We start from the raw sequence: 14,816 nt of genomic DNA, 5'->3' as shown, positions 1-14,816 counted from the left end.
TCTGACAATATTCAGTAAAACCTTCTGTTTCTACTGTGAAGTCTGAAGAAAGGTTAACTCCAGCTTGTTCTAGGCTGCTTTTATTGTGAAACTCTTGACACTGAAACAGGAAGCTGTTCCTGTTTAAATCTAAGCTTCCTGTTTCTTTGAGATTTCTTCTCTTCTGATTCATCTTTGTCTCTTTTAACAGTTTATTTCTCTGTCGAGTAAACTAAACAACATCCATTAGTGAAGAGACTTTCTACAAAATAAAAGCATCAGAGACATTCAGACGTGTAGATGTTTGACTGACACAGAGCAGATGATGATTATTATTATTAATATAATAAGAAGAAGTAACCCAGGATTAAACCAGCTCCTCTTTGAGGAGCAAGTCTTCTTAAATCATACTCATGAAGTAGAGGTTGTCATTTTAGAGTTTACTAACAATAAAAAAATACTTTTCACAGGTTATAAAACCATCAGCACAGACTCAGGTACACAAACCAAACATAAGAGCTGGAGAGACAAACACACATCACTTCACATTGTACTCGTTTTGAAGTCGGGTCCCGTTCATCCTTCCATTCGTTCTTCTTACAGTTGATGTTCTCCACGAAGCTGCAGAAGAAGAAGAACAGACTTCCTGTTTCACTCAGATGTCGAACTTCTCTTCGCAGATGAAGTGTCCGTTCTCTTCGTAGTCGTCTCGGGTCACGATGATCTCGTCGTAGTCCGGACTGTGAGCCAGCAGCTTCCCTCCCTCCCACGAGTAACTGATGGGACTGAAGGACAGACACGTTGAAACGAGCACACCACTGACACAGTATGCTCTTCATCTCATCTTCATATGACGTGAGATCTTCTCTATTTATTCCATGTCTACATTACCCACAATGCACATCTCTGTTGCGTGAGTGTGTGTGCATGTGTGTGTGTGTGTGTGTGTGTGTGTGTGTGTGTGTGTGTGTGTGTGTGTGTGTGTGTTATGCTGGTTAAATAGTAGTGTGTCCTGCAGCAGAGACAAGTCGGTCACATTAACTCACTTTTCCGGCTGCAGGACGGACACGGGGAGGTGGGCGGGGGCTAAAGAACGAAGCTCCGCCTCCAGCCGCTCTCTGAAGCCTGAGAACAAAGTGTTTCCTCCGGTCAGGACCACGTTCTGGTAGAAGTGAGCCTGCATCTCTGGAGGAGGAACACACACACACACACACACACCCACACACACACACATTACAGACATGAGACATGTGTACTGAATATAAAAACTACATGTGGACACAGGGGGAGGAGCTTAACTCTGGTTTAACAGGTCAGTCAAATCATAAAAAAGACCTTCAGGCAGAGACCTGATGGAGTCCACCATTCTTTCCTGGACTCTCAGGACCATGAGGACCATGAGGTCCAGTACTCAGAGACCTTCAGGCAGAGACTGGATGGAGTCCACCAGTCTTTCCTGGACTCTCAGGACCATGAGGACCATGAGGTCCAGTACTCAGAGACCTTCAGGCAGAGACTGGATGGAGTCCACGATGGCCTCTGGGATCCCCATCTCTTGGAGGCCGATGTCCGACGGATGGAAGAGCATCTCTGGGACGGCGAAGCGCTCGTTGGCAAGTCTCAGGATCTGCTCCCCGGTCTTGTACTTCCCACTGAAGACCATCTCGTCTGGAGGCTGGGGGACAGGAAAGAGGGACGGACCGCTGAGAGGAAGCTCATCTATCTGAGACGAAAGCTCAGGAAATAGAGAGAGAGAGGTTTTCTTACCTTACAGAATCCTTTCTTGATGGAGCTGAAGTCTGGTAGAACGTAGTCTCTCACCACAGTGTTCTCCTCACCCTTCATCCTGAACACACACACACACACACACACACACACACACACACACACACACACACACACACACACACACACACACATTCTGTAGATTTCTCCTTTACATAATGCCTCGTAATGATCTATTAGTTAATATTACAGGATATTCAGGTCATAGAAATATCATCTACTTGATTTTATATTTAGCTTTTTGTACACAAACTACATTAAAAGTGTTACCGTTGGGCAGAGCCAGGCTAACAGTTTCCCTCTGTTTCCAGTCTTTATGCTAAGCTAAGCTAAGCAGCTGTAGCTTCATGTTTAAACTACATGAGAGTGAATCAGTCTGAACATCTAACCCTAATGCTAATGTCCCCACCCACCCTACCCTTCAGAGAAGAAGAGAAGAAGAAAAGAAGAAGAAGAAAACAACCAGAGTCACTAAAACCACTACTACTGTGTTTCTTTACTTACTGTGAAACCTCCATGTCTTTATAAAAGTGCTGCGAGACGTAGCAGACGTCCTCCTTCACCTGGTTGATCACATGAGTTTCATCCATCACATGTAACTGACTGAAGAGAGAGAGAGAGAGAGAGAGAGAGAGAGAGAGAGAGAGAGAGAGAGAGAGAGAGAGAGAGAGAGACAGAGAGAGAGAGAGAGAGAGAGAGAGAACGACAGAGACAGAGAGAGAGAGAGAGACACAGAGAACGACAGAGACAGAGAGAGAGAGAGAGACACAGAGAACGACAGAGACAGAGAGAGAGAGAGAGAGAGAGAGAGAGAGAGAGACAGAGAGAGAGAGAGACAGAGAGAGAGAGACAGAAACAGAGAGAGAGAGAGAGAGAGAGAGAGAGAGAGACAGAGAGAGAGACAGAGAGAGAGAGACAGAAACAGAGAGACAGAAACAGAGAGAGAGAGAGAGACAGAGAGAGAGACAGAGAGAGAGAGACAGAAACAGAGAGACAGAGACAGAGAGAGAGAGAGAGAGAGAGAGAGAGACAGAAACAGAGAGACAGAGACAGAGAGAGAGAGAGAGAGACAGAGACAGAGAGAGAGACAGAGACAGAGAGAGAGAGAGAGAGAGAGAGAGAGACAGAGAGAGATTATCTGTGACAGATTCAAACAGCAGCTGTTTCATGAGAGCCAATCAGATCACAGAGTGAGGTGACCTCACCGATATGAGATGATCTCCTTCAGGTGATTGGTCAGCAGCTTCCCTCCTACGTTGACCCTGGATGGTGAAACAAACCATGTTGTTATTACAGGTGGTACTGGTGCAGACAGAGGTGCATGCTGGTCGTTGTAGTCCTCTGACCTGCGGATGCCCTCCTTCATCTTCTTGCTGCGGCAGTAGGGAGCGACGTGAGTGAAGGAGAAGCCGCTGTCCACCAGCAGACAGCAGAGCTCTGAGGGCTGAGAGCTGAAGTAGTGATGAGCAGACAGAGAGCCGGCTGGAGGAGGAACACAAGCAACGACAGCTGCTGAGCACCAGAGCACCGCTAAACACCTTCCACACTTCACACACACACGCTATTATCACACTGCATGTGTTCTGGGTCCAGTGATGTCACTCGAGTCGCCGTGGAGTTAGAAAGAATTGATGGGACTAGCTAGCACAGTTGCATCGTGGGTAATGTAGGCGACCACGTTTTGACACGGAAGAACTATGTGTGGAACTAAAGAGAACAAGATGTTTCTGGTTCTGCTGCATCGATTTTAATCCCGTTTCTCCTCCAATCAGAGGAGCCGAGGGGTCAGAGGTCACACGCACCGTTGATCCTGAGGACCGACTGGAACTGGTACTCCTCAAACAGGATCTCATTCATCGACTCCTGGATCGAGGAGAAGTTGAAGTACGGCTCAGTGATGATGATGCTGGTGTCTGAGAAGTCCACCTGGAGGAGGAGGAGGAGGAGGAATCAGATCCAGAATAACAAACACTAGAAGCTTCTGTGAATAGAACTCATTAAAGTAAAGTAAAAACCTTAAACATCTCTTTTCCAAACAGGTGATCCCAGACTTTCCTCTGGACGTCCCAGTTCACCAGATAACCCTGAAGGAGGAACAAGAGGATCTCTGAGACCAGTTAGAGTCCAGATACACACCCCCTCATTCACTCACTCACTCACTCACCCCCTCACTCACTCACCCCCTCCCTCCCTCACTCACTCACCCCCTCCCTCACTCACTCACTCACTCACTCCCTCACTCACTCACCCCCTCCCTCCCTCACTCACTCACTCCCTCACTCACCCACTCCCTCACTCCCTCCCTCACTCACTCACTCACTCACTCCCTCCCTCCCTCACTCACTCACCCCCTCACTCACTCACTCACTCCCTCACTCACTCACCCCCTCACTCCCTCCCTCACTCCCTCACTCACTCACTCACCCCCTCCCTCCCTCATCCACTCCCTCCCTCACTCCCTCCCTCCTTCCTTCCCTCCCTCCCTCCCCCCTCACCTTCTGGAAGGGCAGGATGTAGAAGAGTCCTGAAGGGTCTTTGATCTCTTCCATCTGATTGGCTGTGAAGGTTTTTAATCTGGAAGTCTTGGAGCGAAACTGACAGTTTGGGATGATGCTGAGAAACAGAAGGTCACAATAATAATATGAATAATAATAATGATTGTTATTATCAACAATAATAATATGTATTATTATTATTATATGATTAATGTACATTAACATGACTAGTATATGAGCTGTCTGAACGTGTCATTCTCAGTCAAATCAACTTATTTCACCTTTAAAGACACAAATAAATGACATATAAATGTCGGTTCTGATGCTGTAGATTATAAATCAAAATATAAAATAATATATTAAAATACAATAAAATACAATAAATAATCAAATAAAATATAGGATGATAAAATCAAAATATTAAAAAAATACTAATTTGAAATGTAAAAATAATATATATATAATTGATGTTGATTCATGTTCTGCATCCAGAATGTAATCATCAGGAACCATGAAGAACATTAAACGGTGTTTGGCATCACGTGATTATTATTATCATTAGCATCAACATTAGCCGCTGAGCTAACACTACGTGACGTCACCTGACTGCCTCCTGGCTGTAGCCGATCTTCGCGCTACAGGCTCCGTTATCCAGCACTAACGTCGCCATGTTGTTCTCTGAACGGACCGAGTTTATTCACCAACTAAACGAACAGAAAACATTTCAACACCTCCACAACGCGACAGTCCGCCATTAACACGGCTTCTCTGTTTCCGGCAGACTTGACGCTGTGACGCAGCCAATCAGGTCTTCTCTTCGCTGTGTTCCTGTGTGCTCATTGGCGGCTGGTGGAACCAATCAGATACGCGGTTTAGGGTCCGTTCAGAATAATGTTCGGGTGGAAACGGGTCTCGTCTCGTTCTGTTCCTCCGCAAAAATCAATTTTGTAATTGTTTATTATTGAACATACATTAAATACACATATGATATATTGTATAGAATACATACATAATATAAAAATATAATTCTTTTCAAAATAAATAAAAACTAAGGGAGATTTACATACAATTATATAGAATAATACATAAATCATTTCATAAAATAATTCCTTAATCACTAGGCATTGATCATATATCTAATATATATATATATATATATATATTGAATATAATGTATATATTATATGTATATAATATATATATATATATATATATATATATATATGTATTAATGGAGAGGACACCAGTATAATAAATGTAAATACAGACTTGTTGTATAATTTCAATCACCTTTTAAAGAATTGGAAGTCGTGAATCGATTCACCGGACTTCACTGTGTTTATGAGGACGTTTGTTTTATTGATTTATTGGCAAAAAGAAATTTTTTTACAGTTAACTCTAAATCTAAAGAAAAGTGAACTTTGTTATTTTGTTGTTGACGTCCTCCAGTCTACCACAGCTGATCCTTTACACATATTTCATATAAATATTAAAAGACACCATAACAAATGTTACAGGAAGCTCTCAAAATGTTACACAGGTTATTTCTTTTTTACACATTATGAATATATGAGATTTATAGTTTTACATGTTAAACAGCATAATAAGTATTTCCCACAGACAAAACTAAGTTTAAAAAAAATTATATTTTTGTATAAAAACACATCACCGGTAAAATAAAGGGATATATTTTTTAAAAAGGACAAACAACATTGTGAGGTAAATCCTCATCTCTGATTGGCTCTTCTTGTCCAGAGAAGACATGTGACTGATCCTGAGGAATCATTCGGACTAAACAAAGAACGAATGAATGCACTTTTGGAGTCGAGGACGGTTATCAAAAAATTGGGACGCGTCCTTCTGAATTATTCTGTTTCTTCATTTACTTGTATCGTGTTTTACAACATCTGATTCTGATTATTAAATATTAATAGCCTTGATGAAAGCATCTTTTGCTCCATTGGTAACAGTTTCTCTGATTTGTCTTCTAGCGGTGCTGAAGTCTCAACACGTCGTGTTCCTCCTTCGGGGTTACTCCAGGTTTCTGGGAATGCATCCTTGAATCTCGATGAGCTCGGGCCAGCCGTCGTATTTATTCGTTGCACCGTTGCTCTTCATGTGCTGAAACAGAGAACAACCAGAAAACGTCGTAAATATAAACAAAGAGAATCAATAAGGTACAAAAACCAAATGAACAGTAAACAGAGAGACAACATGAGTGTGAGTGGTGAACCCAGAGAAGATGAATCCACATGAAGAACAGGAGATGGATTAGTGGTGAACCCAGAGAAGATGAATCCATATGAAGAACAGGAGATGGATTAGTGGTGAACCCAGAGAAGATGAATCCATATGAAGAACAGGAGATGGATTAGTGGTGAACCCAGAGAAGATGAATCCATATGAAGAACAGGAGATGGATCAGTGGTGAACCCAGAGAAGATGAATCCATATGAAGAACAGGAGATGGATCAGTGGTGAACCCAGAGAAGATGAATCCACATGAAGAACAGGAGATGGATCAGTGGTGAACCCAGAGAAGATGAATCCACATGAAGAACAGGAGATGGATCAGTGGTGAACCCAGAGAAGATGAATCCACATGAAGAACAGGAGATGGATCAGTGGTGAACCCAGAGAAGATGAATCCACATGAAGAACAGGAGATGGATTAGTGGTGAACCCAGAGAAGATGAATCCACATGAAGAACAGGAGATGGATTAGTGGTGAACCCAGAGAAGATGAATCCACATGAAGAACAGGAGATGGATCAATGGTGAACCCAGAGAAGATGAATCCACATGAAGAACAGGAGATGGATTTGTGGTGAACCCAGAGAAGATGAATCCATATGAAGAACAGGAGATGGATTAGTGGCGAACCCAGAGAAGATGAATCCACATGAAGAACAGGAGATGGATTAGTGGCGAACCCAGAGAAGATGAATCCATATGAAGAACAGGAGATGGATTAGTGGTGAACCCAGAGAAGATGAATCCATATGAAGAACAGGAGATGGATTAGTTGTTACCTTCTCAAAGTTGCTCTGTGCTGACGCTCCTTTCCGTCCAACAAACACCCAGTTATCTCGGAATCCCAGAGACTTCACAGAAGAGCTCCCCAGCTCAGAGATCAGCTGCCTCGCCTCCGCAGTCAACCTGATCAATACACACCAATACAAATCAATACACATCAATACACACCAATACACATCAATACACATCAATACACACCAATACACACCAATACACACCAATACACATCAATACACACCAATACACACCAATACACACCAATACAAATCAATACACATCAATACACATCAATACACATCAATACACATCAATACACACCAATACACAACAATACACATCAATACACATCAATACACATCAATACACACCAATACACACCAATACACATCAATACAAATCAATACACAACAATACACATCAATACACACCAATACACATCAATACACATCAATACACACCAATACACACCAATACACACCAATACACATCAATACACACCAATACACACCAATACACACCAATACAAATCAATACACATCAATACACATCAATACACATCAATACACATCAATACACACCAATACACAACAATACACATCAATACACATCAATACACACCAATACACACCAATACACATCAATACAAATCAATACACAACAATACACATCAATACACATCAATACACATCAATACACACCAATACACAACAATACACATCAATACACAACAACACACATCAATACACATCAATACACATCAATACACAACAATACACACAGGATGGGTCAATAATAATAATATGAAGGTAATTAATGTATTAATAATATTAATACTGTTAATAATATGAATGTATTAATACTATTAATCATGTTAATGTATTAATAATGTATTGATAATAATAATAATAATAATGTTAATTTATGAGTGATAATGTTAATAATATTAATAATGTTAATGTTAATAATAATAATGAGTTAGTAATGTTAATATTGTTATTGTATTAATAATGTTAATATTGTTAATGTTAATAATGTCAATGTATTAATAATATTAATAATGTTAATAATATTAATATTCTTAACATTGTTAATGTATTCATTATGTTAATAATGTTAATGTTTTAGCAATAATGTTAGTAATCTTTATGTATACAATGTTTTAATGTATTAGTGACAATGTTAATGTTAATTAGTAATATTAAGTGGTGACTGTGGTTAAGTGGAGAGCAGGGATGTCTTTCGAACAGAAGATGACGGTTTGAATCCCAGCTATGCTAGTCACATTTTGATGTGTCCTTGAGCAAGACACCTAACCCCAAAATTGCTCCCGTAGTAGTTCCTACTGTGTAGAAATATGATAGATTCTGAATTGTAAATCGCTTTGGATAAAAACGACTGTAATGTTAATGTTTTAGGAACAATGTTAATGTATTAATAATGTTAATGTATTAGTGATAATGTTAATAATGTTAATGTTTTAGTAACAATGTTAATATAATAATTAAAGCTGCCAGCAGCATTGATCGGGCCCTCGCAGCTTCACGCACGTGGAGGGTACTGGCAGGACTCTGGTTGACGCGGCCATGCATTTCTGTGACCATCATACACTGCGTGCACAAGTTAGACGATATTTCCTACGTCAACCAGCAGCGTAGCAAGATCATGTTGCCAGGTCTTAAGCCTCAAATATTTTGAGGCTGTTCTCCAAGCATCTTAGTTTGTACATATTTAGATCAGAGAAGTCGTTTTGTCATGGTGTGCACACAAACCCTTTTAATAAGTTCAGTGTTTGGGCCGCTGTAATTTGTAATTGGTTTAGGATATACCTCCTTTTGACTTTTTTATACATCCCATCACATTCCACATACCTACCAAATTTCATACAGCTAGGTGAAACCCAAAGTTGGGGCTACAATATAGGGGGCGTTATCTATCGAGCCAATATGTCATACAACAGCTGGACACCCCAATCAGACTGGAATTTTCACCACGACTGAATTTTGTGCCAAATTTCAAAAAATTCCCAGTATCCCAAGCACCTCCTTTTTGCGATGAAACTGGTACGATAAGAATAATAATAAACAATAGAATAACAATAGGTCCTCCGCTCCGACTATGTCGGTACTCAGGCCCTAATAATGTTAATATATTAATAATGTTCAAAATGTTAATAATGTTAATAATGTCAATAATGTCAATAATGTCAATAATGTTAATAATGTTAATTATGTTAATGTATTAATAATGTATTAATAATGTATTAATAATGTTAATGTTAATGTATTAGTGATAATGTTAATAATGTTAATGTATTAGTGATAATGTTAATAATGTCAATGTATAAGTGATAATGTTAATCATAATCAATGTTGACATTTTTCTGACAACGGCAGACGTAAAAGTAGGGGAGACGTTTACTTTGTTGACGGATCGTCGAAGGACGCCATCAGCACCACATGTCCCGTCTCAATGCTCTTCAGGAACTCGATGAGAGGTTTCACATCTGGAACACAAACATCCCGTCAAACTTTGAACTCTTTCTTGGAATCACCTAAAGAACCACATGGTAGTAAATCACTTCCTACGTACCGCCACTATACATATTAAAGGTACCCGTCTTTATGACTTCTCCGGTTTTATCTGTTGAAGACAGAGACTTTAGAGACTCTTCCATCAGAGATCATTAAGAAGCAGCTGGTTCAACTCTCACCGTTCATTAGAACCATGTTGATTCCATGTCCAGCGTTGTTCATGACCGTTCCAAGAACCCTGAGAAGAGTTTGATCTACTGTAACTACCAGCTGGCATCAACTCAACAAGAAAGAGCAAACAAATCCAACCCGAGCTGAAGGGGGACCTGATGGACCGGAAATTTTTTAATTTAAATTTTTTTGCTCAAGGACACTTCGATTCAGAACACGTCCCAGCCAAGGATCAAACTGCCGACGCTCCGGTTCCAAGACAACTCTCTTAGCCCAGTGAGCTAGTCGCCCCCAAAGGACTGACAAGAGGACCAGTAGAACCAAAAGAACCAGAGGAACCTGATGGATCAGAGGACCAGACGGACTGAAGGACCAGAGGGATCAGAATGACCAGATTACAAGAAGGACCAAAAGGAAAGACCAGCAGGACCAGAGAGACCCAGAAGGACAAGAGAACCAGTAGGACCAGAGGAACCAGAAGGATCAGAGGACCAGAGGAACAAGAATGATCAGTAGGACCAGAAGAACCAGAGGAACCTGACGGATCAGAGGACAAGAAGGACTGAAGGACCAGAGGGATAAGAAGGACCAGATTACAAAAAGGACCAAAAGGACCAAAGGACCAGATGAACCAGAGGACCAGAAGAACCCGAAGGATCAAAGGACCAGAAGACCAAAAGAACCAGGACTAGAAGACCAAAAAGGAAAGACGGACCAGAAGACCAGTTGGACCAATGGACTAGTGTACCAGATCAGTATCACCAGCTGACTCACTAAAACATTCACAGTGTGAATTTTTCTCACTGAGATAAAAACCAGGAAGTGTTTGAGGAGAAAGTTCTCTGGGTGAAACACCTACAGCTTGTTTTGGAGGCAGATCTTTGCAGCCATGACGTTGGCGGCTCCACTCTGGATGAAGAAGCTGAAGGAATCCACCGGACAGTCTCTGATACTGCACGGTCCACCTGGAGAGGAAACACCGATTAAATCCCCCATCAGATCAACTTGATCCTGATCAGGTTGAATCCATCACTGACCTTTAGAGGACGTCTTGGACTTTTCAGATCCTCCAGATCCTCCAGATCCTCCAGTTCCTCCAGATAAAGAACGACGAAAATCCTCTGGAACAACAAGAGTTAAAACAGATGTTTAGTGAAGTAAACATCTGTCTTCTGAATATCAACAGCTAACCTGCTGACTCGGACAAAGTTTGTAGTTCTGTCCTTCGAGGTCGGCTTGAATTCAATTCAGTTAAAATAAATCTGCTTCAGCATGAATCACATATTAATGTTCAGCTGAAGCCTCATATTTACTTCCAAGTTCGTCCAATTAAAAGTGAGAATCTTCCAAAGTAGGAAGTAAGTATTTATGAAGTTTCCTCTTTGTTTTCCCAAAGATCATCTCTTCTATGTTTAACTAGAAAATTCATCTTTATGCAGACGATACTGTATTATAGTGATGATGTAACCAAGTACTTTTACTCAAGTACTCTACTTCAGTACAAATTTGAGGTACTTTTACTTTACTTCAGTACTTTCTTGTCCTCCACTACATCTCAGAGGTACATATTGAACTTACATTATTTGAGCACAGAGTACATGAAGCCTGATTAATCTAACTTCCACTGGTCGTATCAAAGAAGATACTACAAAGATACTATGTAGTAAACATATATTATCAAAACAATCAGAAAAATGTCTCCAATAAGAACACATTGATAGCAGAACTCAGGACTGAGCTGTCAAAAGTACCTGTGAAAGCTTTGAATGGGCTGCTGGTTTCCTGCAGGATTAGAGCCATGACAACAGCTGCTGTCACCAAAACCAGCATGATCCTTAAAACCTCTGCAGGAGACAAAGGGAGATAACCAGAGACAAAGAGAGACAAAGAGAGACAAAGGGAAACAAAGAGAGACACAGAGAAACAAAGAGAGACAAAGGGAGACAAACAGAGACAAAGGTAGAAAAAGGTAGACAAAGAGAAACAAACAGAGACAAAATGAGACAAACGGAGACAAAGAGAGACAAAGGGAGACAAACGGAGACAAAGAGAGACAAACAGAGATACCAAACATCAGACTGCAGCTCCACCAGTCGGACCAGATCTCAACAGAACGGAGGAGCTGAGAGACTCAGTCGATCCGGTTTTGTGAGTTTCAAATGAATATGTTGGATATGAATACATGAAGAAGAGTATGTTGGATATAAGTACATGAAGAAGAGTATGTTGGATATAAGTACATGAAGAAGAGAGAGAAGAACTTCTTCTTCCCTCTGAGATAATTCAGACCTCTAAAAACTACTTCATTAAACATTGTTTTAAAGGTTCATGGGACAAAACAAGATTGGTAACAACTAGAATGATGGGTTTAATTTTTAATTGAATTCTAAAAATGATGGAAAACCATATTTTATGTATGTGAAGAACTTAAAGTTTATTAAGTTTATTAAAATCGGCGTGTTTGAAGTCTGTCTCGTCACAAACAATCTTTGTGAAAAATATGAATTGAGTCTATTATTATTATATATTCCTGTATCTTATATCGTCTATTTTACACTTTTTGTATCGTCTTGAGTTTTGTTTTTATCTTTTTTTTTGTTTCCTGAAAACAAAGTTAAAGTTCCGTGTCGATCTGACTTCATCTCATCTTGTTGGCTTCACATTTCATTTAATATGAATTTAACGACAGATTATTGACATTAGAAAACACATTCCTTGACACACATCTACATATAGCTGAAATAACATTCAGTCTTTGTTTAACTGTCTTTGACTGGAACTGTGACGACACTGATCATCATTCTGGATCAATGAAGGAGAGTTACTCGTACAGACACAAAAACTAAAGACATTTCATTCATTAAAATACAGACCTCAGTCGTCTAAAGTATACATATTTCAGAGGTCAGAAAATATTTTTAAAAATTATAATTATTTACATAATTCATTATAATATTAAATGTTTCCACCACTGCCAGTTTTAAATCAAATACTAAAACATTATTATATATTTAAATGACAATAATAAGACATGAACACGGAAAGTATGACACTCCTTCATGTGTTTATCAGTGACGTATCAATAAGGAAGTAAACCTGTTATGAAACACACACACACACCCCAACGCACACATTCACACACACAATGAAAGCTTACTTCCTTTGTGTAATCGTCCTGTCATTTTTGTTTTTCCTGTAAAAAAGAAAAAAGAAAGTTGTGTAGAGGGTGAAGACTTTAGGACGAATCCAGTTTGTCTGTGTAATAATCATCATCATCATCATCATCATCATCATCATCATTATCATCATCATCATCATCATCATCATCACTCGGTTTCCTAAACAGGTGCAACAACACGAGCAGGTCAGAGTACTTAAATTACACATAAAGGGAGCAACTGACAATTTTTCTAATTTTTATTAATTAAAAATACCAATTATCATTCTTATTAAATATAAAAAGAGACACATTAGATTTGATATCTTGACTAAGTGAAAAGGAAATATTAACGACACGATATAACTGTTATTTTTAGCTCTTTCTCTGATGAATTTCACCTTTTTTTTTTACAATTTCTTATCTTTTGATTATTAAAAAAAAATTCTGAAGGTATGAATTCAGATCACTTGTTTTGTCTGAAACCCCAAAACATCCAGTTTATTGTCAAATCTTCACTTTGGAACTTTGACTTTTCTGCTTGAAAAAAATCACTCAGATTATTTAATTATCAGATCTGAATAATGAATATTGTTTTGGAAAAACTTCTAATTATAAATCGGGAGAAGAGTTTTGTTCACAAATTCAAAGAAAATAATGAAGTCTTCAAATGATTCAAAGTTGTCTTGTTCTATTTATTTCACTTGCAAGGGAAAGATGCACCACAGCCACCTCAGTCAGTGTCTGTGGTGAAAAGTTCAACATCGTACAAGATACCAAACCATTTTATGCACACATGAGTTCAGGCCCTGAGATAATCATAGACAGGGAGTAGATGTTCTGTGCTCTGGCTATCGTTCTTATCTAAACACATGCCAGGTGTGTTAACTGGGAGTCAGAGATGGTTTTACGGTCTGTCTCAAACTTAAAATACAGAAAAAGAAGACATTATGTCCTCACTTCCTCTTTCTGAAGTAGGAGTGTGTGACCAGCCGTGAGAAACACAACGCTGTGTTCAATAAAACTGATTAACTGCTTCTGCAGGACTGCTGTGTTTTGTCAGTGTTTGTGTTCCTCACTTTCCCTCTCAGTTGTACATCTTTTAAAACATTTCATGATGCTAAAATATATGTTTCCCAATATATTATGAATACTGAATAATACTAAATTTGAAGTAAAGTGGTAAGTAAAATGTACCTCAGAAGTGTACGTGATCCAGTACTTGAGTAGCTGTACTTCCTAAAGAACAGTGAAGACCTGTGCAGGTATCTTATCTCCAGCTCCTCACTCACTGCCTCCGTTTGCTCATCAACACTAGAATAAATGAAACGAACAGAGAAGTGAACTGACCCACTCTGACTGTGAACATGTCTCTCTGACGACAACGGCTCTGAGTGAGTCTTTGAGAGGCGTTCAAATGCCAGAGATAAAACCTGCAGATCCTGTTCCGCCTCCGTGAGCATGATGACGCAGTTGCAACCTGCTGCACCCGGAGAGTCCACATCGCTCACCTGGTGACAAGGTCATAATATGAAGGATTCATAGATAACAAGTTATGTTATGAAGGGATAAACATGCAGCCCTGAAGGTAAACTCAACACTCTGAAATATGATCATTAAACAAGTTCTTCATCTGACTTTTAATCTGTTTAAAATATAAAG

The 14,816-nt window shown here is 39.6% G+C and overlaps 2 protein-coding genes across 2 annotated transcripts; both read right to left on the bottom strand.

The window, feature by feature from the left end:
• Window positions 1-404: 404 nt before the first annotated feature.
• Window positions 405-5,036, bottom strand: actr6 (actin related protein 6). Its single transcript, XM_068723479.1, has 11 exons — window positions 4,862-5,036; window positions 4,260-4,377; window positions 3,780-3,848; window positions 3,567-3,690; window positions 3,111-3,246; window positions 2,970-3,026; window positions 2,269-2,367; window positions 1,747-1,825; window positions 1,483-1,654; window positions 1,026-1,164; window positions 405-764 (listed from the first exon to the last, which is right to left on the bottom strand). The coding sequence occupies exons 1-11, from the start codon at window positions 4,927-4,929 to the stop codon at window positions 635-637; spliced, it is 1,191 nt and encodes a 396-aa protein (XP_068579580.1). The 5' UTR covers window positions 4,930-5,036; the 3' UTR covers window positions 405-634.
• Window positions 5,037-5,786: 750 nt separating this feature from the next.
• LOC137881372 (protein FAM3C-like) lies at window positions 5,787-14,528 on the bottom strand. Its single transcript, XM_068723294.1, has 10 exons — window positions 14,352-14,528; window positions 13,155-13,190; window positions 11,749-11,841; window positions 11,035-11,118; window positions 10,857-10,962; window positions 10,006-10,064; window positions 9,885-9,935; window positions 9,714-9,798; window positions 7,292-7,418; window positions 5,787-6,380 (listed from the first exon to the last, which is right to left on the bottom strand). The coding sequence occupies exons 2-10, from the start codon at window positions 13,177-13,179 to the stop codon at window positions 6,291-6,293; spliced, it is 720 nt and encodes a 239-aa protein (XP_068579395.1). The 5' UTR covers window positions 13,180-13,190; window positions 14,352-14,528; the 3' UTR covers window positions 5,787-6,290.
• Window positions 14,529-14,816: the final 288 nt, after the last annotated feature.

Source organism: Cebidichthys violaceus, unplaced genomic scaffold, assembly GCF_023349555.1.
Source record: "Cebidichthys violaceus isolate CVI_PGR_0920_01 unplaced genomic scaffold, fCebVio1.0.p SCAF_3, whole genome shotgun sequence".
Taxonomy (NCBI): Eukaryota; Metazoa; Chordata; class Actinopteri; order Perciformes; family Stichaeidae; genus Cebidichthys; species Cebidichthys violaceus.
This window is presented reverse-complemented; position numbering and strand designations above follow the sequence as displayed.

Coding starts and splice junctions, on each gene's coding strand:
- actr6 (XM_068723479.1), bottom strand. CDS start 4,929: ATGGCGACGTTAGTGCTGGATAACGGAGCCTGTAGCGCGAAGATCGGC. Junction 4,378..4,861: donor TACAGCCAGGAGGCAGTCAG/GTGACGTCACGT, acceptor TCTGTTTCTCAG/CATCATCCCAAACTGTCAGT. Junction 3,247..3,566: donor GTCGGTCCTCAGGATCAACG/GTGCGTGTGACC, acceptor TTCCTCCTCCAG/CCGGCTCTCTGTCTGCTCAT.
- LOC137881372 (XM_068723294.1), bottom strand. CDS start 13,179: ATGACAGGACGATTACACAAAGGAA. Junction 10,963..11,034: donor GTCCAAGACGTCCTCTAAAG/GTCAGTGATGGA, acceptor TTTCCTCTCCAG/GTGGACCGTGCAGTATCAGA. Junction 9,936..10,005: donor CAACATGGTTCTAATGAACG/GTGAGAGTTGAA, acceptor TGTCTTCAACAG/ATAAAACCGGAGAAGTCATA.